This window comes from Chenopodium album, chromosome 11 (assembly GCF_948465745.1).
Source record: "Chenopodium album chromosome 11, dcCheAlbu1.1, whole genome shotgun sequence".
NCBI classification, from domain to species: domain Eukaryota; kingdom Viridiplantae; phylum Streptophyta; class Magnoliopsida; order Caryophyllales; family Amaranthaceae; genus Chenopodium; species Chenopodium album.
Genome location: NC_137844.1, coordinates 54,560,954 through 54,587,342, shown reverse-complemented (window position 1 = coordinate 54,587,342; position 26,389 = coordinate 54,560,954). Strand labels below are relative to the sequence as shown.

Here is a 26,389-nt window from a genome sequence, read left to right as displayed (position 1 = left end):
CATTTTCTTAATTAACTATACATTATTTATATGAATGATACTGGCCTATTGGGGCGATTAGATTTTAGATACTATGTATACTAAAGGCATCTATTTTTGAAATGGTAATGGGCCAAAAAGCCCAAAAACGTGACTTTTTTTTTTATGATATATTCTACATTTTAATGATTTTAAAAACTTATAAAAGCTAGAATATTCTAGATTCTAATAAATTTTGACTCCAAAAATATTCAACACGCTGTTGTTTAAGTCGGGCAAATATGCTTATGCCAATGTCATAGATTTCCATAATAAGGTACTAGATTTGAAAAGATGAGATAAATAAGAAAACCCATGATATTCCAACAAAAACAGTTGCAAACTGTTTTGCTTGATAAATAAGCTGGGCCGCTTTCTACAAAGCTAAAGGGTTACCGGTGGCTTATCGCTAACCGTGAGGTCAAGCATTCTTTGTCTCCTATATGATTCGTATGGTCCTTTTTTAATGGTAACGCCCCTTACAATTTTCGGGTTCTTGTTTAAGTTCACTTTATTTTTTTTTCTTACCAACGTTATGCCTCGATCTCAAACGTGCATACTTTGACTACTCATGGTAGTAACTAGTTATAGCATTTCCTCCTTGTACTCGAATGTACTCAGTAGTCTGAGTGTTAGATTAGGGGACAACATTTACTTATACTCAAATCATAAAGGAGTCGTATATATGAATTACAAAATTTTAAGACGTCTTGTTAGTTAAGATTATAGGTCATAATTCGTAATTTTTTTTTTTTTTTTTTGACAAGAAAAAAAAAATTACGAATTATGACCTATAATCGATAAAGAGAATGAATAAGTCAGTGTTTGGTAAAAATATCAATGCAACTAATTTAACAATTAATAGTTAACCGAGCAATTGCCATTTACCAAACATTGCAATGGATTTGAGCTTGCGGAAAAAAAAAGGTTTGAAGACTTTGAACATATGCGAGAATCTATATTGGTCATCTCTTATACTCCATACAAGTAGTGATTAAGTATATAATCTAGCATAATTTCGCCTTTAGTTTAATTAATCGGAAGAAACAAATAGTATACAATCTTTTTTTCCTTAGGTTCCTAGGAGCCATAGAAATTAGAATACAAGGTTTGTAGTGGACAGCATATAAATCTGTACAAGGTGAACCCAAATATATATAAATTATAAGATTGATGAAGACTAGGAATTGAAAACGCTATTATACAAGCCTTATATCATGTCTCAGAACAAGTAGTCAATATTATGTGTGGTTGTCTTTATTATGCGTAGTATATACTTTTAATATATAGAAATAATCTATGATTTCTATTTATATAACACAACTTAATACGTGTCCACAATGTGTTGGACAAGTATTGATATCCATAAAAGGTCCAACTTATGAAGCTAAAGTATTCTTATACATGCTTTGTGAATTTCTTCCTTTAAAAAGACAATAAGCACCATCAAACTTTAAACAATAATATATACTTGGATCACTTGTATTTATAAATAATCAAGCATCAAAGTAATGATATCTTTGCATTGTAACTATTCTGGTTGAAAGTTTGATGTCAGATGACAAATTAAAGTATCTAGTTTTTAACCTTTTCTATGATTGCCAATCTATTCATTTGGCAACTTTAATTTGTTCTACAAAATTATTGGATGGTTTATAGTGTAGATAACGACCAAATTTTATATTATTTGATGAATTGATGTTAGGGGGATTAACACTCTACTTGAAATCGAGTAAATACTATTGTACTACGTAAGAGTAACACAATATTAACGTAAATATGCCTTTTAAGGTGTCGTGTACAAATTGGGTGAAAGACTGCAATCTTGCAAAATTTTATTAATCGTCGAGAAAGTCAAGCTACAATGAAAAACTTTAGAACCAATTTAAAACATTTAATTTGTGTGGTAATATTATAGTTTGAACGTACAACATCAATGTTTATTGTCACCTCTCCTAGAAGTCTTAGAGCCAAAGTAAAAATCATCCCCAACAAAGTTCTAAAAACCATTATTCAACATAACATAAATTTTGAGAAAAAAAAATCCCCTATATGTCTCAGTCTATGAAACCATCCTAGGGTAAATGAAGAACAACCCAAGAAAAAAGTTTGCTTTTTATGATAGAATTGGACTAGTTTAGCTCTTTTAACATACATTACTCGCGTTTTGTATTGGTAATGTACCTTATTGCATGAATTGAACTCCCATCAGCCAAACTCTAGGTTAAAAGAAAACTCTCTCATTCCCATGACCATTCAATTACAAAGCCTAACTCGGATCAAATGATGTTGTACTATGTAGTAGTTATTGGTAACAACAAAACGAATGGGTTATTTAGTAGGTCTGATAAATCTCTATCACGTACTTTGCAAAATTTTCACAAGTTAGTAATGTTTTTAAAACTAAGGTATTTTAGGTACATAAATTTTTTTAGGAGATATATATAAAAAGGCTTTATCATGTATACACGCTGCAAAAGTACAAGGATATATGTCCCATAAAATTATGCCAATAAAAATAATTGTGTAGCCTATAAGACATCTAGTTGGAATAGACGAAACTTGAGAATTGAAGACACTTTATTTTAGAGGTTTGCTTATCTATTGTCTACTAGGATCATTGCTGTAAAGTAAAAGTTCATTCTACAAGATAGCCAATCGTGCAAGACCAATTCTAAAAATGCCATGATCATTTTCTTTATTAGTGGAACTCTCAATAACATTCTACGTCCTCCTCTTTTCTCTATCTCCGTTGACAATCTTTTTTTCATCATCAGGAGATTTTTATGTAGCTACTATTGTTTTCCTTAGCTTTTGTAATCTTTGCCAACTTTACTATAAAATTGTTATGATTATCAATAGTGTAACTTTATTCACATAAACCATGCATCATAAAAAATATATATATAGCTTAGCGTAGGTTTGACATATAATACTAGCTTGTATCACGTATTGGCTTACGATAGAATAGTACTATAATAATAATCATATTCAACATCAACAAAAATATTATAAAAGTAATAAGTATAAAAATCTTCAATATCATTAAGGGGCGTAAAATGTAGGAACGGGTGTTGGTTTTGGGACTTGTAGGAGTGAGACGGGTAATTGATAAATTTAGAAGGTGTATGTCGGGATTAAATAACAATTTACAAAAATGCCCTCACTAACACGGTCTTTCTCTTCCTCATCCTTTCTCGTTAATGGCATTTTAGACTTTTCCAACCCCATCCTAACTCCGTTTTTAACTCGAAATAACCTTATGTAATACAATGGGGAGAAGCTAGTGGGAGTAGGATGAATTAGAAGGTTCTTTCACATTCCTTGAATGAAAATAAACATGCGAAATAGTAGAGTTAGGTTATAATCACCCAATAATACCACCACACCTTCAATTTCCATCAAACAAACAACCCCTTAAAAACCGATAAAAGGAAAAGTTGCATGCATATCATGCATCTTTGTTAAAGTGTTGATAAAATTTTCTAATTGAGTATTAACAATTGGGAGAGAATGGAGTACATTGACTTTTTTGACAGTGGTAAACTAGCTGTATCAGGAGAGATAATATAATTATTATTCTAATTAATTACATTATTGGCATAATTAAATTAACTTAATCAAACATCTAAACAATCACAAGGACCATAAAATGCTAATGTAAGGCTTAGACAATATATAAATGTGTGTTTTACTTGATTACGGAAAATAATTTAAAATAATATTTATGAAGTACTCCGTGTCTTACAAAATTCATTCCTTAATTACTGTATGTTTGTTTAGCAAAACTAAACATAATTAAGTTTAAGCAAAGAGCGAGAATCTAAAGTACTATTTGTTGTTATATGTGAAAAACAAGTCATTTAGTTTAGACTTGATATTGATTTTATCTAGTTTTATTCTAGGGATGAATAATCTAATTTATTTTCGGTTCCAGTTAGCTTCATTAAGATGTGTAGAACATTATTAAATTTTATACAAAGCTAATCGACAATACATTAGTCATAGTCATACGACTCATTAATTAATCCACCGGTACATTTACGTCAAAGTCTAGCTATATATCTAACATCGAGCATAGTACAAGTTTGAATAATCCGAGTTAGTCTAATTCCAACAGATGGCTCGTTAGAAATGGTCACAATATAGAAAAAGGCAAATTTGCAACATACAATATTATGCAAGTACTTAAGAATCAAAACATTTACTCCTGTATAATGTGATGTCTTATGTTGTACAATGTACTAAAAAAAATCCCATAAATTTATGAAACATATATACTGGCTTAATCACATGGAATGTAATATGCAAAAGTCGAGGCTGAATTGCCTGAACAAAATGTCGCTGTTTTAGTCGTTGATTACAACATTAATACGAGTAGCCACGTTTAATGTTTTTATTGGAATCATGTGAGCAACAGAGATACACAAAATTATCAAGGTACGACTCTTAAACCTTTTCACTTTTTCAGAAACAGAATTAAGCTCAAGGTGCGTGAGGTATCCATTTCAACATACTCCTATTAGAATAGCTCTCTGACCTAGTATAATAAAAATCTTATGGAGAAAGGGATTGATTTTGGTAATAGGTGTGAGATTCTAAAACTTCTCGGAGAGTATTCCATTGATCAATCATACAGAGTATCTGTAAGGGTTACAATGCGCGATATTTCTAACTGTGTGATACCGAATAGAAACATTCTCACAAGCAAAATGAATATTCATCTCCATATGTTTTGTGCATTAGTGCTGAATAGAAATTAATGGACATACAAATAAATGGCACTGAAATTATAACAATAAATAGTATTGGCCTAATGTAGAGGACAATAATTCACAAGAGATTTAGGAGCTTACAAGTCTCTGATACAATCTTAGTAAATGCTCAATATTCAGTGTCCACGATTTAGATAAACTAGGTTGACATTTCATGAACATTAGTAATGCTCCATATTGGGTGATTTAGATAAAGTTGGGTGTTCGAACACCCACTCCAATCTCGATGTAATATAAGTAATAATCAAGCACATAATAATAGAAGGATATAAATGTAACTGGTGATCATATTGTCACACTTTTCTTTTACGTGTTAAATAATTATGGCATACTCTCACTATTAGTAATTATGGCATACTCATTTATCATTTCACATGTTCAAATAACAAAATAACTAAAATTATCAGTTAATTTTATCAATAACTTTTGTACTACCAGCTAGTCAAACAAGTCTATACAACAAACTCTTAACAACCAGCTAATTAGCTATAGTACTTGCTAATTACGTACCAAAAAGGGATTAAATTAAAACTAATCCATCTTATATATTAAAATTAATCCATCTTTTTACTTAAATAAACAATAATTAAGCCATCGAGGAAGACGCAGACAAGAGTCAGCATGCATATAATAAGCAAGTAAAAAAAGGGAATTGAAACGCATTTGGTGTTGTTGGCATGCAGATTACAGTGGCTGCAGATACAAAGGAGGTGGTCGCACTTTTTTTACCAAAAATATGAAATCTTGGTAACAGCTAGCTGTCATTCAGTTTTGTTGGAGCATGAGAAGATCCTTCATTTTTGGAAGCAAAGTATCTAAATGAACTTAGCATTTTCCTCGAAGCTAGTTAAAGTTCTTGGAACATTATACTCCGTCCATTTTTATGTTTTAATTATACTTTTGTTTTGCTTTTGGTTGATCTTAGCTACATAAAACATTATTAGGTGCATGCTCTAGGATTATCACACTAGTCGTTGTCTGTTTTAGACACGCATCATACGTTATAAGACACTTGTTGATATTATAGGATTACACAGTTATGGGTGGAATTTTCATTTACTATTGGGCTAGAGAATTATATGAAAACTTTTTATATTAGTCAGGACCACATGTGCTATGTGATGGTCATAAACCACACAATCATGTAATTAATGCACTGCACCCTAATTGATCACTTGAGACAAGGGAGAGTTCACTTTCAACATCAATTACTCCTTAGTTAAAGTGTTTACTTTTATTTACTCTTTACTTTCTTTTTTCAAGTTTAGTGTTAAGAATAGAAGTTTGTCTCTAATGCTACTAATATAAAGGTGACAAGATAACGATTTTCACTCTATACAGTGAGATTTACAAGAATTACAACATTATCCTCTTGATCATTTATATATTATACACAGCATAATATACGGTTTTATATAATGACAATCTAGCTTGAGCATGTGTTGACATATATACGTACACTATCTAATGTAGTAATGACATTGTTCTTTAAATCACTTTTTAAGAAAAATAATCTAATGCATGCACACACATATATATAATATATAGTCTTAAACCAATATCCAACATCATGAATAGGATATACGCATAATAGTTAAGGTTTTGCTTTTAGCCTCATTCGACTAGTCATTCATCTAATGACAATGGACAAGTTATTAATTAGATACATTTACAAAAGACAAATAAATTATATTACATGTCACATAACTCAGTATATATGTTGAACTTGAATGTCTTTTGTAGACACATATACTACTAAATAAGTATCATTTATAGTAAATCACACGTTATAAATGTTACCTTTGTCTGTTCAGATGACTGTCATATATCATTAGTTCTATATTTAATTATAGCTCTAACGTTATAGAGTTCGAGATTACATAATAACTTATTACTTATATAGTATAGATATACACATCAATGTTATTATTTGTATAAAATATAAATAGGGTGCATGGCAACTATTTAATTTATAGACATTGCAAACAGCCTGTCCATAAATGGGTTGGTACCCGCTGACCAAAAAAAGTAAGAACGTCTCTACCAAATTAAGAACATCCAAAAATACAAAAAAATAATGTACCAATTGATATAGATATATAGTGGCTAATCTAAGCTATAAGTTTTACAATATGGTAAAAAGCCTAAAAAGGTTATCCAAGAACATATTTTTCAAGATTAAACGCGTAAAAGATCGATGAAAGCAAAAAAGGGGACAATCAACCAAGTAAAGATTATCGAAAGGACATTCTATAGTTCATTGTTGGTCCTTTTCAAGTTGCAAACTCAAATTTGTAATCATTAGAACAACGTACTCCAACTTGGTGTTCTTGTTCATCTTATATTTTTACTTTTTTCTTTATTAAATTTTACAACAGTAGGTTTTTTTTTTTTTTTTTTTTTTTTTTGCATGCAACAATATCACAAATAATAATAATAATAATAATAATAATAATAATAATAATAATAACAACGTATAATGTATCATTTTATACTTGCTACTACTTGTAGATTTTTTCAATTTGGACACTAGCTAAAAGAAATTTTTGACCAAAGAGAGAAAAGATAAGAGTTGATGGTATTTGTCTTTATATAGAAATGTGTTATAATGACCGTCCAAATCTTTTTTTAGTGGCAGGAAGGGTGTATTAATGTGTGGTTTATGCTTCTTGCATTATCACATAGAGTGTTTTGACACTGGATCGTATGACGTACTCTGCTCTTACGTATTTAATAATACATTCCTTTTTCTTTATAAAATAATGCATTCCTTTTTTTTTAATTTATTTATAAAATAATGCATTCCTTTTGAAAAAAACCTACTTTTCGTTTTGCAACTTTCTTTCGTTTTTATACATTTGCTTTCATGTAATTGAAGTTTAGAAACTTTGATTGTAAAGGGTACAAGTAGTTTACATATCAAATATAATTTTTTTAAAAAAATTACCTTTTCGGATCTTTGATTGTTTTGCTGCAATGTAAATTTTATAGATTTTTTTTTTTTTTTAGCATCCACATAATATTGGATACAATATGTTATATTATTGATAGTCAAAGAAATTAAATGTGTTATTACTCTTATTACAGTTCTCTGTATATAATAATGCACTCATTACATTTTAGTTGTAGATGTTAGTTGCTTTAATCTGATCAGCTATTAGATATAAGTTGTTTACATTAGTTGTTTTAACTAGCTTATTATAATTAATTTTATTATGTAAAAGTGTTTGTTAAATGGATACGGCTTTAGTGTATAAAACAATAAAAAGCTTAAAGCTCTTTCAAAAAGCTCCTTATATGAGCCTTAATTTAAAAAATGAGCTTTTTGAACCCAAAAAATTATCTCAAACTAAAATTAAGCAAACACATCAAAGAGCTTTTAAAATGGTAAAAAAAAAAAAAGTCTTTTATCTCCAAAAAGCTCCTAAGCAAACACTCCCAAACAGATGAATGCATACAAATCAAAGTCGATCCTCATAATCCCTCCTAATAAAAACAAATAGAAAAATACATTTCTAAAAAAAAGGTTCACGTTCGTCTTACTTGTATTTATTATCCCATGTTTAATTAGATTGTTTATACTTTATAGTGAAAACGAAAAATAATAAATTGAAAGTCTAAATATTTTTTTTTTTGGGAAGTATTTTCACCTTTGAAGTCAAAAAATTATCTTTAAATAATTATTTGCAAATTGGATGTATCATGTGCAATTACTCCATACTGCCCCGTTCACTTCACCTTATTTTTACTGAATTGAAATTATATTTATTGAAACAAAATTATATTTGCTGAACTTAAATTAATTTTACTGAATTGAAATTATTTTTGCTAAGCTGAAATTATTTTTACTGATTTTCTATTATAATTCTTCTTTAAGAAAATTGAATTTTACTGAATTGAACTTATTTTTACTGAACTGAACTTATTTTTACTGAACTAAAATTATTTTTACTTAATATTATTTTTTTAAGGTAAAGTGAACAGGGCCTAAAGTAGAAATTTATTTTTTTTAAAAAAAAACAAGAAAAACAATTCAAATTTTAATGTCAAGTAGTTCAATTGGTAAATAAGATATACGATATTTGAATTTTAAACTTAGAACTACATATATCAATTGTATTTTGGAGTTCAAGTAAATTTACTCATACAGTCAGGTGATATAATGATAATAAGTTAATGAGAAAATAACACAAGGTACGGTGAATTGTTGTAAGAGGTATAAGAGTATTCAATTGCATAATTTCCTGGTTTTGGTGCAGTGTTTCATTCTTATATTATTGACTTTAACACATTTTATGATAAATTTGTATTCATATGAAGTACTAACTACACGTACTCCGTACTAATAAGATTTGAGTTCTATAAAATTCTAAATGCAATGAGGATAAGACAACTAGATATTGAATAGCTATTTAGTGGAAATATCTTCAAAGATTATTTAGACCATCCATCATATATAATCTGGACAAATTAGGCACATAATAAAATTTATGTAACCCCACCCACCAATCTTCTTCTTTGAGCCATGAACTCCTTCTACATCATCTCATCGTCTTTCTCATCCCTTATCCAATCCTCATTAATCTTAAAATTATCATATCAATGATATAAACCACTATTGATGACTAGTGATTCTGTGACTGGAAGTGAAACGCGACCCATTTATAATAATTGAGGAAATTGTAAATGTTGCCATTATTGTTGATATTGAGTTACTCTATTCATTCATCTTTCGTTCCTTCTAGATCTATAAGTCAATAGTTAAACATTCACATCCAATATATAAGACTCAAAATCATCCACGCTATAATAGTCACTATTCAGATTACTACAAATAGCAATACTTCTATATTAGTTGATAATCCGATTCGTATTTGTCTTGATTAAAACTAAAATAATTATATCCCTACGTATACTTATACATAAGTAACTAACAAAATACCTAGATATATTAACCCTCAAATAAAGAGTAAAAAAGCTAATTATCTAGAGAAATAAAAAAAGGTGAAAAAGTCTTGTTCACCACTTATTGACAAGATTAAGTGGGGGGCGTTGGAATAATTCTTGCTTCTAATTTGTTCATGAATGCCATGTCAGAAGTCAAGGTGGATCTGACGACGCATCAAATCAGATTTTTAGACCATATTCCTCGGCGGCTCTACAGTTAATTTAATTAAATTTTTTATACTTAATTAGTGGAGGTATGTATTCCATTTAAGTTGGTCCATAAAATTTATCATAAAGTCAAACAATTAAGCCAAATATTTATGTTATAAATAGATATATATAATAAGATAAAATATTACTAAAAACTTTATATTATAATTGGTTACATGAGCACCCAATATATTATGCTTATGATCAATAAACAGGAAAAATCACTTGCATTGCCACATTAGTGTATACATGTCGCACACTGAACTAATGTATAAAACGTAATCATAGTTTTAATAATTCTGATTAAAATAATTAATCTTAGCACAAATGATTGTCCATCTGATGTCTAATAGAGGTGGAACGCATAATCTTAAATAGTAAGTTGTGGAAGATTTTAGTTGCTGCCAAAAAAAATATTTTATAATATAATGTTTTTAATTATTGAAAGATAAGTTTAAAAGGTACAAGTTTCCTATAATTTTTTTTTTTTTTTTCTAGAATGTTGTGTGCCAATATCTTAGATTGTGCTTAATTAATCAACTTAAAACAATGTAACAAAGTTGGGGCCCCTTAAATTTTTATTGTGATCTATTATTATCAAAGGTAATCCCCCAAGCTGAAAGAATTAATTTGTCAAAAGAAGAACACATTAATTTTTATGTTTTTTGGTAGGGTTAGTTGTTTTAATTGGTGGTTTATGAGTAGATTATAATCCTAGTTTGTTGGTTGGCATGAGCAAGTTTTTCAGGTTTGCTTATGTGTATAGCAGTATACACACACCTAACTACTTAATTATCCTAGTCTCAAATTAGTATAACATTGGCTTTTGTGGGTCATTTTTACCAATTTTGACCATATTTTATTATTATCATTGCGTTAAAAGAAAAATTAAGAAATTATCATGTCTAATCTTGTAAGATTAGTTACACTAATTTGTGAATTGGAGACTACGTGAAAGCTAATGTTGCACTACTTGTATAACAACGAATGGAGGATTTGTTTACGATTATGTCCGATGGTGATTGTATTATTTAATTTCACATTGATGTATCTAGATTGTGATTGGTCCGTAGGATCAAGACAAATTTGATGAGATGATGAAATCTTTTGATTACAACCTACCTTAAGATATACATAGCTCTTTGACATATATTATGTGGTTCGTGTTCAAATAGATACAAAATTCGACTAATTTAGACTCACACAAGGATAAAATTCTGTATTAGGTATCAATCATCCTATACTACCTTAGACATAAGAACAGTTTATGAACTATCATATCAAAATAATTTTCTTGAAATTTTAGAGATTAATTCTAGCCTTATTTTATGTTCATGCTCGATCTTTTGAGTTAAGCACACAATTAGGTACTCAATTCTTTAAAATTTCACCTTTTAGGTACTCAATTCTTTTTACTTTGCTTTTGGGTACTGAGTTAAGAATTCAAGCCAAAAAAATTAAATCAGCCAACGAATTGAGTACCTTGGGTTAAAGAATTTAGTACCCTTGGTTAAGTATGTGGGCCCCACCCGATTAAAAAATTAATATTTATTAAAAAAAAAAAAAACACATGCTCAATTGCTCATCTCTCTCTCTTTCATACAAGGTGGAAATTTAACGAGTAATTATTTCATTATGTTTGTAATTTTTACCCCATTTCAATCCCTAATTTCGTTCTCTATTTTCTAGGGGTTTTCTCAGATCCTCTGATTTTTATTTTTTCGATCTTCTTGTTTTTTAGGGGAGTAACTCAGCAGAATCTAACTTCATCGACCGATGGAAATCTTCGTCTCGAGGGGGTTTTCTCGGATCGTTTGGATGAATCTGGTACTCCACTTTCTTATGGATGTCATGTACGGAGTATGCAATAATACACACTCAAATGCATAATATACCTTCAACAAAAATCTGTATTTACGTTTTTTTATCTTATTTGATACCCAACAAACATATAAGAACTTCCTAAATTTTATGAACCTGAAAATTTTCCAATATTTTCAAGCTAAATCTTAGATCACATCTAGTCGCAATGATTTTAACTTAACATCCTTTTTGAGAAAAAGTCTCCAATCTTATCAATTAGATCACCAAGTTTATACCTACAGCATGTCAATTCGGGTAGATAAATGCTACTGAACAGAAATCGAATCAACTCATAAAAACCAAAAACACATAACTAATCGTAATTCTGGAAAACAATGATGATGAAAACCAGCATGTTTTCATTTCTACTTTGTTTCGCATTGTTTTATCATCAAGTATTATCTGATAATCTTATTGATCAGCAGGATGTCAACTCAAACTCAAAGGTAACATACACTTCGTAAATTCGTAATTATCCAGTAGTTATTGTTAAATGAGTTAGCAGCAACTTAGAGAGTATAACAAAAGTTTTTGTTATAACATTGTTGGGGCCCACATACTTAACCAAGGGTACTAAATTCTTTAACCCAAGGTACTCAATTCTTTGATTGATTTAATTTTTTTCACTTGAATTCTTAACTCAGTACCCAAAAGCAGAATAAAAATAATTGAGTACCTAAAAGGTGAAATTTTAAAGAATTGAGTACCTAATTGTGTGCTTAACTCCGATCTTTTTCATGAAGAAGACTTGCCTTGATGATGATGAAAGCTCCATGACTAGCTAGTATACCGTACAACATTATAAGGGAGCAACACTTACTATTCATAACAACAACAACAACAAAATTTCAACATCGCTCCTTAACTTATTCAATCCTACCTGGAAAATAAAATATTATTATTATTATTATTATTATTATTATTATTATTATTATTATTATTATTATTTTAAGTTATTGAGAAGAAACAAAAAGTTAATAGAACATTCATACTGAAATTAAAGGAATGAGCAAAACAATTTAATTAGTCAACTTAATATTAATAAACTTCCTTGAATGTTATTGTCGCTTTGAGGTCTAGCTAGTATCATAATGTTAAACGCATATGTTGTACGACAGTACGAAGTATTGTTTAACAAGCAAAGAAACCTTTGTACATACATTATTGTAGGAAAAACTTTTGAACAAATTAAACTTGTATTTTTTTTCCTACATACAGATGTATTTATATACATAAACTTTTTTACATTCAAAAGCTTTAAAGATTACAGATTACTTATGCTCTCATCTATGTTACATACATGGACTAGCTCACCGGGTATCTGTGTCAGATTCGAGTACGTGTTTAAATGTCCGACTTATGATTTTAAAGTAAAATGAAGTGTCCAAGTACGTGTCATACAACTCATACCCATGTTTGAGTGTTGAAAATCCAACATGGGTAATTGAGGTGAAATGAAGACTCCGGGCCATATAACGTAGGCTCTCATCAATTCAATTTGTTGTTGTTGAAGTGCTTGTAAGAAATTTCTTCAATACATTAACTCTATACATTCAAAAGTTGTACATGTATGCTCATCAAATGTGTCTTTTATATATGCTTTAAGTGTTTGCTACAAAGTTACATCTACATGTTCGAAAAATGTTGCATGGAAACTTTGTTAGCGAAAAATGCAAATGTAAATTGATTTATTTTAGATAGCAGAAAAAGAATTGAAAATAGTGTATAGAATGAATGAAAGTAGAGAAAGAGGAATTATTCACCTTGGAAAAACTAGGTAAACTTTAATTTATGTAAAAACCAAATAAAGAAATACGCATTTTCAATAATATATTCCTCCTAATCAAACACTTTCTTAATAATATTTATTCCTGTGGTAAATTTACCTACTTGTCGATTAGTATGCTCAAAAAGTGTGATCGGAAGACTCAAAGCCACAAAATAACTTCTGATAGAAAGGCTGTAATCAAATAAATCTATTTGATTGGCGAAAAAAATGAATCAACTCGAAAGGTAAGCAACTAACCTAAAGTATTCTTAGTTTGTGGCGAGACATGAATTAGGAATTGATAATAGAGAGAGATTCTCTTAAAGATCAAGAACCATATCATAACAATGAAATCAAATTTCATATATTTTGTGGGGATAGATGAACAAATGACCTATTGACAGATTCTTAAATATTAATCAAGAACCATGTGTTAAGTATCAATGAGATGAAAAAAAAGTTGGTAAACTTGTCAACCAATTAATAAGAAAATGTGAGGGAAGGTAAGTTCTACATCACTGTAACAAAGTAACAACTTTGGTCTCACTACCACATGATACATTATCAAGGTGTTTGTTTCCAGAAGCAGAATAACTTCTCAATTCAAGATCGATCTTGAATATATCAAATTATTCCGCATACTTAAAACGCCAAAGTTGGGAATAATCGGCCAATTTTTATGCTAATTCATGGATTTATATTTTATGCTTTTTTGCTGATTCTATGCCATAAAGCTAAGCATAATGATGATCTCATGCATTGTGTTGTAATAGATGCAAGAATGTTAACGAAATACTATCAAGAGCACACTTGCATGGTTCTCTAACAACGTATTGGCTACATTCACATAAATATTGTGTTATAAACTTATAACATACCGATTCATAGAAAAGTTAAAAAAAAAAAAAAAAAAAAAAAAAAAACAAAACAAAAACAAAACAAAAAACAAAACAAAAACGGACACATAAACTAATTAATTAGCTAGATTATATTAGATATTCAACAAAATAGTTTATAATACTCCATAGTATATTATCCTCAAAACGAAAAATAATGGAACTGATACTCAAATTAGGCTTAGTGTCGTGATAGCCTAGATAATCGATTAACCTATTGTTAAAAAAAAAAAAAAAAAAAAAAAAAAAAAAAAAACTACTCCGTAAGTAATAACCATCAGGTGAAAAATAAGCAATTGAAAATATATATAGGTGAAATGATCTAAAATTGAATTGATAGTTGGAATAAATGAAAGAAATATCAGTTTCAAATAAAACCTACACAATAGGTTAACTAAAACATATTAATACTAACTAAAAAATGTAAAATTTACATCTTATGTTTCTGTAGGACCTTTTATTTGTATTTTATGCATTCATCAATGCACAACTTTGATCGTTTATCATTAGTTTTCTATCAGCATAAATTTTAAAATACAAATTTTTATATGCGGCTGGCAACATGGTGCGGTAGAGGTTACTTGTAGGGTGTTACTTGTAGGTGTTACTGATTTGGTATAGGGATCCAAGTCATATTAATTTATATTTTCATACAATATTATTACAAGTAACCCCCTAACAAAATCAGTAACACCCTACAAGTAACCCCTGTCGCACCATGTGGCCTACCGCACTGAAACCTCTGATTTTGAAAAATACTAGTTCCCTTCCTTCCACTAGTTAGAATTGGCATACTTTAATTTATTTTACACTTCAACTTTGACTACTACGTATTAGAGTTTTGGGTAATGTATGAAAAATATTTTAAATAGATATCGTTGTAATATTAACTATTTGGAACTCAATTTATAAGTGTGCAACAACTAAATTACATTCTTAAAGAGAAGAAAACGTGATACATAAACAAGAATTTAAGTAGCATATTAATTATACACGTAATATATGAATCACAAGTTCACAACACATGCTATCAAGAAATAAATTAAAAGGGGACGTGATTGATTCTATTAATTAAATAATTATTGTCTAAGCCATAATTAATCAAATTAGTTTATGATGACTACATGAATTTATTATTCAACAATGTCATAATTATATGATACTAACTTCTGTGTTTAATTAGTACGAGCATCATTTGTGTTAGTTGTTGAAATTTGTTTGAAAGCTTTCAAGTCAAATTCTACATATGTTATTAAAATTTGATAACGACCATGATTAGCATCATCATCATCATACATCATAATATTCATAGATAGCCAACAACCACCTTGAGTTTCTTGCTCTACCTCAAACAAAGGCCGGTCTTTATATATTCTTTAATTGTATAGTGTAGTATAACAAGATTCAGTCTTAATTTTTAAATTCCACCTTCAATTCTAATAATTTAATTAATTAATTAATCTATTAATTTTGCATAGTAATTCTTTTCTAGTAGATGTACAACCTACTATAATATAATGCATGCATAGTAATTCTTCTCTAGTAGATATACAACCTACTATGAATCAAACCACGATAATTTTTTATAAAAATTCAGAAACATGCACCTTATGTATTGATTTGAATTTGAGATGATTGTATATTATAGCTACAAGTTTTGGAAAGATTTCACCTAATGAAGAAATTTAGAACTTTTTTTTGTACTCCCTACATTATTAGATTGTATATATGTACGTAGTAATAATATTTGTGCGTGCATTGTATGTACATTGGACTTATTTCTTGGAATATGTAATTTTTCCAATAATCAATCAATTTTACAAAAGAAATGCAATCACAAACATTCGATCATATGTTCATATTTTATCACACAAATTATTTTGTTCATTAATTATTAAAATTACCATATACGAGGTGTATATTTACTTGTTAATATTTAAAAAGTTGATGCACATACTTTGTGAATGAATATACAATAAATCTAAAACAATTATAGTACACATAATAATACAGAGTATCATCATTTAATCTGTACTACATGCTCCGTACTCCATAAATATAAAATAATCAGAATAGGATTCGTCAACTTTACATGGTAAAAAAAAAAAAAAAAAAAAAAAAAAAGAGTTAAATTTGAATAACTATCTAAAATGTGGACTAAAATCTCTAGCTAGATTGACAAGCTAAGGGAAATGAGATATAAACAAAATATCTTATGTCATAAACTATGAGACTATCTTAAACCCCTTTTATCTTTAGTAAAAATAATCCAAACAATAGACTAAAAAAGGAAAATAATGGAAGAAAAAAAATTTATCTTTTTCACCATGAGATGGCATTGACTAGGCCTTGTATGTACATGCACCATATATGGTTCCAATTGGCTTGCAATAGCACTTTGCAATTTGGGAAATGTTGGCGCCCAAAGTTATTGAATAATAATTCTCAAGTACCATGTTATTACCAAGTACAACCTTACTAATTCTTGTTTATAATAATTATGTTACATTATTTAATCTATATTAATTAATTATATTATAAAGTCATGAGTCATACATTGAGTACTTGTAATAAGCTGTATCCAAACGCGGAAACTTCAGGTGAAAAAAGTTCTTAGGCAATTTTTGAAAAAGCTCTTATTAAAAAGAGAGGATTAAGTTTACTGTTTAGCTACTTGCAAACAACTAGGAGACAAAAATATCATGAAAACAGCCCAACTTTTATTTGCTACCGATCAATTTTTGTAAAAAAAAAAATAAAAAAAATTGTTTTTCTAATTTTTTATGTTTCTTTTTTACTTGGTGCGGCTACTACAAATATAATGCTAGGACTAGGTCACTATTACTTGTATTTATAGTATAGTATTATAAAGACTGTATATTTTTCATAGCTTAAGACTTTGTAATAATATTGTATGAAAATATAAATTAATATGACTTGGATCCCATATTATAAGATTACTACCACTACTCCTACTCTCTTGCCGCCCATTTCCAATGCTACTACTACAATATTTCGGTTGATTTTGATTTTTATTTTATTGGGTTGTACGGATATATGTTTATGTTTGCTACTTTTTCACAAAAATTAGTAAAAGAGATTGACCTAAAACTCGATTTCCTTCCCAAATATTCACAATTAATTCTAAGTTCTTATTCTATATTCTTGAGTTGATGTAATTCATATATAATCCATGTTAGATGAGAAATATAATAGGACATTCCAACGGAAATGGAATTTCGGAATAAATGATGATGTTATAATATACGCTAGTTCATGGATCAATACGTTTTATATAGATAAGCCATTGTACAATTACTCTTTATGTTATCTCACTTTGCTAATCAACATATTCATTCAAAATTTGATGTGTCGGTCAGTCTAGATAATAAATCATTGCTTTTGAATTAAAAGAATTATACAATAATAGCTTGTAAACCGTCTTTAAATTGTACGTATAATATTAAAAGACGCATATGTACATTGAAACAGAAAGATTACATAAGTGAAATTTCTAAAGAAATTAACAAAAAAAAAAAAAAAAAGCGAGCATGCGAGAATATATAGCTTCCCTAAATATGGGCCTAGAATAATTCGACATACAAAAGGATTAAACGAAAGGCGGAGATACAAAATTAACAATTTACAAAGGAAAATCAGGCATCTAATCTTATAACCAAGATTTTATTAAAAAACGAATATGGGACAGCACATACAACTCTACGTACTTTGAAAGAGCACTAACAATTTGCTAAATGAATATTAATATTATTGACTACTCTTATATATTATTTTTTTTTAATTTTTGTTTTTAAATTTGTTTGTTTTTTTCTTCTTTTTATTTTCTCAAATAATATTCAGGGGCCCTTAAACTTTTGTCTATTGGTTATTTCCACCCTAAAGGTGTCCTTGTAGGATCTATATATATTGCTCTCCCCTTCTCACTCATTTTCAAGTAACACCTAACATTAGAACTTCTAAATCCTCTCTCTTTTTTGTTTCCCTTATTCTTTTTATTTAGCTCATAATATTAACCTTAGCTTAGAACACTAACTTCTTTTTTGTAATTTTCATTACATCCCCTTTCTTCTTTTGTTTAATTTTAAGCTAAGCTGATCTTAATAGCAGTCATGGTTTCTCCCGCCGTTGCTCGTTTCGCCGTCGGTATTCTAGGTATTACTATTTTGTAGTACTACTATACTCAATGAATGAAATGAAGAAATAATTATGTACATATATATATATAGGAACATGCTAATTAAACATGGTGATTAATCTTAATTACCATGATTATGCATGTTCCTAATATTTTTCACTACGATACATCAATTTTGACGTAAGGTCATTTTACTTTGATTCCAGGGAATATCATCTCTTTCTCCCTCTACTTATCTCCAATGTAAGTTTTTCATTTTTCACCTTCATTCTTCTTTTTTTCTCTTATTTTTACACACGTACTTCTCACTCATGCTTCATGCATGTTTACCTTGTGGGCCCCTAAGAATTATACCATATATACATATTTTTAGTATATGGTTTTTGATCATATTATACTAGTATATATGTACATGTAACATATATATATAAGATTTGTAAACTAATAATTCTTTTTATGGTGTTTCGATTATGATACTTTCAGGCCAACATTTATTCGGATATGCAAGAAGGGATCCGTAGAACAATACTCGGCAACTCCATACTTGCTCACCTTCTTAAACTGCATGTTATGGACTATTTATGGGATGCCATTTATCCAACCTAACAACATTTTACTATCTACGATTTCGGCGAGCGGGTGCTTAATTGAGTCCATTTATTTGATGCTCTTCATTATTAACACCGAGAACAAGAAGAAGAAGATCACTTTGATCATTCTTGTGCTTGGTGAGATACTCGCCGTCGGTATCGCCTTGGCCTTGGTGCTTACCTTCATGCATACCAGCAAAGATCGGACTCGCATTTTTGGGTTACTTGGTGATGTTAGTGGTGTTCTTATGTACGCCTCTCCATTAGCCGTCATGGTATGTTTTTTTCTTACAAATATTGTTTTATTTTTTAGATGTTCATAACAATATAATTTTTGTATTGTAATTATCATCTTGAATAATGGTAAATAAGTTGGTCGTACATCAACTAGATGGATGATGTGGTGCTACTACGAGTAGTAGCACATCAACTAATAATTACAAACACATTTTTGCCTTTATCTGACTTGACGTTATTTCAAAAAAAAATATCACGATCATTTGTGATAAAAATGGAAATTATTGGTTTCTAGTTGATTAGTCATACATACATAATAATTAGTATAGTAAATGACTTAGACAATTAGACTAATGATTTGTTTTGGGTTACAAATGTGCAGAAACAAGTGGTTAAAACAAAAAGTGTGGAATATATGCCGTTGGCCGTCTCGGTGACTTGTTTCGGCAGTGCTGTTATATGGACTCTATATGCCATCCGCCCATTCGATCCATATGTTGTGGTGCGTCCTCTCTCTCCCTTTCTCTCTCTCTCTCTCGCCCGTTCTCTCGCTTATGTCCATGCATGCTGATTTATTAGGGGCGTTCAAAAATACCCAACCCGACTGACCCCGGGCATTGGTGATGTATGAGTTACCTTACCCAGTCTCATATATTGCTCATGAATCTTGCATGAGCCACCTATTATTTTTTAGCAATTACAAAGAATGTTAAGTTTTTTTTTTTTTTTTGTTGTCCAAAAGAAAATACATTTACCTTAGTTAGTTACCTTGGTGGTGTTGGGTACAAGTGACACCAGATTTTGGTAACATATATTCCATGTAAAAAGTTGATAGTCGTCAGTAACACTAGATGCATAGACATTCAATGTTACTTTCTGATTACTTTGTCTTACTTGGAATAAGATTCTCTAGATTTTTACACGATAATGAATTAACGGAATAAATATGCATGGTTCAATAAAAGATGGACTTACTAATTTTTTCACAAAACATATTGCCTTCAACCAATTTTGTGAGATAGATGATCAAATATTCTCATACGAAGTATAAGTTAGTATCCGTGAAGACAGACTATCAAACCACTACTCTTATATTTTCGTAGAGCTATATACCCATAGATTTTTGCACGTAATTCTTAAACACACTCCGTGGTAAATTTTTTATATTTCCTTATATAGTAATAATATAAAAACTTTTGGATAAAAAGGATAAAAAATTTAGTTTGAGGAATGACACTTTTGGAATTTAATTGAATAAATAAAAATAAATGTTGAGATCTCATTGGTGCAACCTAGCTAGCAAGTAGCAAGTACTACAATGCTACGGAGTGTGGAAATGTCATTTTCAAACACAAAGACTCAAAGTAGTGGGACTAGTGGTGTATAATATTTCTATTTTATTTTTTTTGAAGAAACCAATATTTCTATTTTATTAATTTTCAGAATTCCCACAAGTATGGGATGAGTCTCTATTATTGTACCTAACCTTAAATTTTAATATGGCCCACTTAATGTATGGGATTCTGCCCAAATGCTGACGTGGACCAAAATGACAAGTATATTTTGGACCTACTTCACTCATTGAACAATAAATAAATAAAAATTATTTTTCCAAAAAAAAAAAAAAAAAAAAAGTGGAAAAGACAAAAGTCAAGTAAAAACTGTTGCTCTTATGTAATGCTCCACAATTGTATTAATTTGGTGATTATCTTGTTAATATTGGGAATTTGAGATTATTATATTAACATCATCTAATTATTGTTTTTGTGATTCAGGCTCCAAATGCAATCGGATGTTTTCTTGGGCTCGCCCAATTGATACTTTATGCAGTTTATTACAAGTCCACTAAGCAACAAATGGCAGCCAAAGAAGTGGCTGAAATTGAGAAAGTTGAAATGGGCCTTAAAGAAATTATTGTGGTTACTAGGGAGCCCAACAAGGTCAACAATCTGCCAGAAAATGACTATCCTACCCTTCAAGAGAATGACTATCCTACCCTGGCTGAAAATGACTGTCCTACCCTCAAGCAGAAGGAAAATGATTTTGATACTAATATTTAATTTGTATTATTTGCATTAGTTATGCTCTCGACTACTATAAATGCATTACTTCTTCTCTATGTATCTATAAGCCTAGTAATCATTTGTTTGGTGGGAGTATTCTTATTGGAAATAAAAATTTTCTTTGTCATTTCCTACTATATATAATTTCTCATTCACTCTTGTGTTGGTTTACAATTTACATATTTACGAGTTATTGACACTTCATCTAAAAGCTCTATCGATAAACATGTATATTTCCTTCATCTTTATAATATTACTTTGTACTCGTACTAAGTTATGGCTCAACAAAATGTATGGACAAATGAACAATGACAAAAATGAACAAATAATAACTATTCACTAGAGTTGATTCTCATATTAAAGAATTATTGACACTTTATTTGAAAACTTTGATTAACATATTTCCTAATTCATCTTAAATAATTTTGACAAAATAATGTAAACGATCACAAAATGAGAAAATATATATAATGAAGTTAAGTTTGTATATTAATTAGAAGATGACTCTTGTGAAAATTTGAGCATTCAACACTCAGTTATAATTTATTAAATTTTAATTTTGTAATTTGATCTATAGTTACCGCATCCAATCCAATATCAACTATGGTGTACGTACATTTTGGGTTATACATGTACAAATCTTTAGTAAAATTAGTCTGTTATTAAATTATAGATATGTAAATAACAAATGATGATGAACAAGCCTACTACTGTAAAATTTAAATCAAAGATAGTACACTGATGTTAATCGAAGGATAGTACTTTGGTATTCTAATTGAGACTCGATAAATGATAAGGAATGAAAAAAGTTACTCAAGTATAGTATGTACTATGTGTAAAGAAGCAAAGTTGTATAATCACGTACTTAATTAATGTCTAAAGCAACAACACATGCAAGATGCTAGAGGAGTATTGGGGACAAACAAATGCTATCATCTTAACTTGTGAGTTGTGACTACTCGATCAAAAGATAAATTTGCGCAACACAAAATAAACCGTGAAATGCATCACTAGATAAGCCCCTTTTTTGTATCCTTTTAGGACAATTTTAGGTAAAACACAACTATTACAATACATATGGGATATGTTGCCATCTACTACTCTATAAGTTTCTTCTAATAGAAGCTTAATATAAAGTCAAATTGGATGCATATGAATTGCCCTACTATCATTTGAAAGGTGGAACTACCTTATGGAACACTAATTTTTCTCAATTTTAACATGAAGCAACTATTGTTCCAAGTGTGGGGCGAAATATTCCTCAACTTTTCTTTTATCTCTAATTAAAGCTCTACCTATTATTTACTTCTGATCGATACCATTGTTTGAGTATTGTGCGGTTCATGACTAATTAGCAAACTTTTTTCGTGAAAAGGGTGAATTTTATATAATTATCTTTTATTATAGGTATCATATAGTGTCTATTTTAATTTGAAGCTAGGATAAAAAAGAAGAACGAAACAATAAAAATAGATAACATTTTTCGGGACATAAATGGATTCTTATAGTAACTACACATATAAATCTAGCATCTAAACTAGAATATGTCTGCTTAAAGGGTTAAACTAGAATTTGATTCAAGACAACAAATGAATACTAGTAGTAGTAGTTAGAAAAATTACTGGTAATCCTTTCAACCATTTAAGCATTATTGAAAATGGATTTCACACTGAGATATTTGCAAAATTGACACATAAATTAAAATTGACATGACAATATGGAGATTAGAAAATTAAGATAATATCCACTTGTAGAAAATACTTTAAAGTTATAGCATAATTATTCAATTCTCCAAAAAAGAAAAACTAAGGGTGTAGAAATTGAAGTAGTCTAATTTTAAACTTTCCGTCAGAATAATTATAGCTAAGCTAGCTTCATAAAAAGAGACAATAAATATCAATCTTTCATACCATAAAATAAATAAAGAATATATCCGATTTATATTTGTGATACATATTAGCCACTATTTCATGCTATTCTATCTTGTCTCATGTTATTTCATATTTTCATCAGCTGTCGATCCTTCCTCTGATCCTTCATGCATATATACTTGTTCTTTAGATAATTTTGATAAGATTTTTCCACAAAATAAATAAATGTCAATAATAAAAAAAATAAACAAAATAATAAAAGGATAAGATAAGTCTTTGATCCTTTGTTAGACCTTATATTGTATTTAGCTATTGGGCCGATGTTAAGCCCTATTCTCTTCTCCTAGGTTGTATATATATACCTTGTGAATATCGTAATACATACAGAAAACATTTACTCTAAACTTCTTCTCTAAAGTTTGACATGGTATCGGAGCCAAAATCAATCTAAACCCTAAAACTCTAAATTTTTTTTTCACTAATCTCTAAAACTCTAAACTCTAATCTACTCTATTGACAATCGACAATGGGGGACGACAACAAGATCGATCCTGCTTCTCCCTTTTATCTTGGATCGGGTGATCAACCCGGAAACTTAATTTCTCACGTAATCTTGAAGGGTGAGAACTACCTACCATGGTCCAGGGCTATGTCTTTGTCCTTGAAATCTCGGCGTAAATTCGGGTTTGTTGATGGTACTATCTCCAAACCCACAGAGAAAAAGAAAATGCTCGATTGGGATACGGTTAATTCAATGTTGGTGTCTTGGATTTTGAGGGCTATGGAGCCGAAAGTTGCTGCATCTATTCCATATTTTGAAGACGCCAGACGACTGTGGGAGTACCTAGACAAACGCTACTGTGAAGCAAGTGGACCTCGCTTGCAACAATTGAGGGCAGCAATTACAAATTGCAAGCAATTGCCCACTATGACTGTCGAGGAATATTACACCCAATTAATGGGTTATTTTGATGATCTTTTACGCCTTAAACCCCCACATGGCTGCAAGTGTGGCTCTTGTTCTTGTGATGTTGCTGCTGCATACGAGAGGGACAGGGAGGAGGAAATATTGCATCAATTTCTGGTCGGGATTGATGATAGCAAGTATGCTATGGTTCGCACAAACCTTCTCTCGCAGCAGCCCCCTGCTACTATTGAGCGTGCCTATCAAGCACTTCTTCAAGAGGAGCGCTCAAGGAGTATTGCCCAATCTCATACCTCTATGACACGTGAAGATGCTCATGTGTTTGCTCTGCCCTCGGATCGTCGACAAATTCAATCGACCAATTTCAATAGAGTGGACAAATCGACGCTTTATTGTACTCATTGCAAGCGGCCTGGTCATGACAACGTGGGTTGCTTTGTGCTCCATGGCTACCCTGACTGGTGGCTGGAGAAATATGGTAGGAAGGGCCGTGCTCCATCCTCTGCTGCTGCTACTTCCTCGGGACAGCAGGGTGCTCTGCTGCCTGCCCCTAAAGGTCCTGCCTCGACCACTGCTGCCACTGCTGCTTCAACCTCGAGCAAACCCCCGGTGCGTGCTAATGCCGTGGGTTGCTCTGGTGACTCCTCTCCCCTACTTTCGAATGATACTATTTCTGCTCTCTCCGAATTTAAACCCGAGCATGTTCGCCTCCTTTTGAATATGGTTAATAATCAACAGGAGAAAATGATCGGTGAGTATTTTTCTCCATATTGGATTGTCGACACTGGTGCGTCTCACCATGTTACGGGGGATGAACACTCTTTGATGAATGTGACTGATATTTCTCCGTGTCCTGTTGGGTTACCTGATGGTGCACATGCTATGGCTACGAAGATGGGACGAGTGCCATTAACAGATTGCATTATTCTTGAAAATGTTCTTTTTGTTCCGAAATTAAATTGCAATTTAATTTCGGTCTCTAAAATGATTGATGATTCACATTGTTTTGTGCGTTTCACTGATTCTTTGTGTGCTATACAGGACCAACATTCGGGGAGCCTGATTGGAGGCGGTGAACGGATAGATGGACTCTACTATTTCCGGCGTCTTCCCAAAGTATGTGCGGTGACGGATCGAGAGGTGTCTACATTTGAGCTCTGGCATCGTCGTTTGGGACATCCGTCGGATAGAATTGTCAAGTTAGTTCCTGCAGTTAGTGCTAGTTCTAGTAGCAAAATTTTGAATAAAGCATGTGATATTTGTCCACAAGCTAAACAAACTCGAGATAGCTTTCCTGATAGTGATAGTAGAGCTAGTCGTATTTTTGAATTAATACATTGTGATTTGTGGGGGCCATATAAGACACCTTCTAGTTGTGGTGCTCACTATTTTTTGACTATTGTTGACGATTTTTCAAGAGGCGTATGGGTTTATTTGTTGAATGATAAAACTGAGGTTTATTCTTCATTTTGCTCTTTCTTTGCTATGATTAAATGCCAATTTGAAGTGACTGTGAAATGTGTGCGGAGTGATAATGGTACGGAATTTAAACACCTAATTCCGTATTTTGATGAACGTGGCATTATTTTTCAAAGCTCTTGTGTTGGTACACCACAACAAAATGGTAGGGTGGAACGTAAGCATCAGCATATTTTAAATGTCAGTCGTGCACTAATGTTTCAAGGCAATTTGCCGGTTAGTTTTTGGGGTGAGTGTGTCCTTGGGGCGGTTTATTTAATTAATCGTACTCCTTCTCGTGTCTTGGCTAATAAGACTCCTTTTGAAACACTATTTGGTGTTGCACCTAATTTTGATGAATTAAAGGTTTTTGGGTGTCTTTGTTTTGTCCATAATCAAAAGGCGAAGGGTGACAAGTTTGCTCCTCGTAGTCGGAAGTGTGTGTTTGTGGGTTATCCTCACGGTAAGAAGGGATGGAAGGTGTATGATTTGGAGTCGGGTGACATTTTTGTTTCTCGTGATGTCAAATTTTTTGAGAGTGAATTTCCTTTTGCGGATGATAGTCAAGTTGGTACGAATCATATGTCTAATGACAATGTAGGGGTTGACGTT

General features: G+C 30.6%; 2 protein-coding genes across 2 annotated transcripts; both read left to right on the top strand.

The window, feature by feature from the left end:
* The first annotated feature begins 18,291 nt into the window (after nucleotides 1-18,291).
* On the top strand, nucleotides 18,292-21,650 carry LOC145569237 (bidirectional sugar transporter SWEET7-like). The gene is made up of 5 exons (XM_081628604.1): nucleotides 18,292-18,650; nucleotides 18,840-18,876; nucleotides 19,117-19,498; nucleotides 19,843-19,962; nucleotides 21,236-21,650. Exons 1-5 carry the CDS (start codon nucleotides 18,608-18,610, stop codon nucleotides 21,518-21,520), a joined length of 867 nt encoding a protein of 288 aa, XP_081484730.1. The 5' UTR covers nucleotides 18,292-18,607; the 3' UTR covers nucleotides 21,521-21,650.
* Nucleotides 21,651-23,772: 2,122 nt separating this feature from the next.
* Nucleotides 23,773-25,794, top strand: LOC145569236 (uncharacterized). The gene is made up of 2 exons (XM_081628603.1): nucleotides 23,773-25,070; nucleotides 25,361-25,794. Exons 1-2 carry the CDS (start codon nucleotides 23,921-23,923, stop codon nucleotides 25,393-25,395), a joined length of 1,185 nt encoding a protein of 394 aa, XP_081484729.1. The 5' UTR covers nucleotides 23,773-23,920; the 3' UTR covers nucleotides 25,396-25,794.
* The last annotated feature ends 595 nt before the right edge of the window (nucleotides 25,795-26,389 follow it).

Excerpts from the sequence above, each read along its gene's own strand:
- LOC145569236 (XM_081628603.1), top strand. The coding sequence starts at position 23,921 with ATGGGGGACGACAACAAGATCGATCCTGCTTCTCCCTTTTATCTTGGA. Across the intron at positions 25,071-25,360 it reads TCAACAGGAGAAAATGATCG|GACCAACATTCGGGGAGCCT; the intron begins GTGAGTATTTTT and ends TGTGCTATACAG.
- LOC145569237 (XM_081628604.1), top strand. The coding sequence starts at position 18,608 with ATGGTTTCTCCCGCCGTTGCTCGTTTCGCCGTCGGTATTCTAG. Across the intron at positions 19,499-19,842 it reads CCTCTCCATTAGCCGTCATG|AAACAAGTGGTTAAAACAAA; the intron begins GTATGTTTTTTT and ends ACAAATGTGCAG. Across the intron at positions 19,963-21,235 it reads CATTCGATCCATATGTTGTG|GCTCCAAATGCAATCGGATG; the intron begins GTGCGTCCTCTC and ends TTTGTGATTCAG.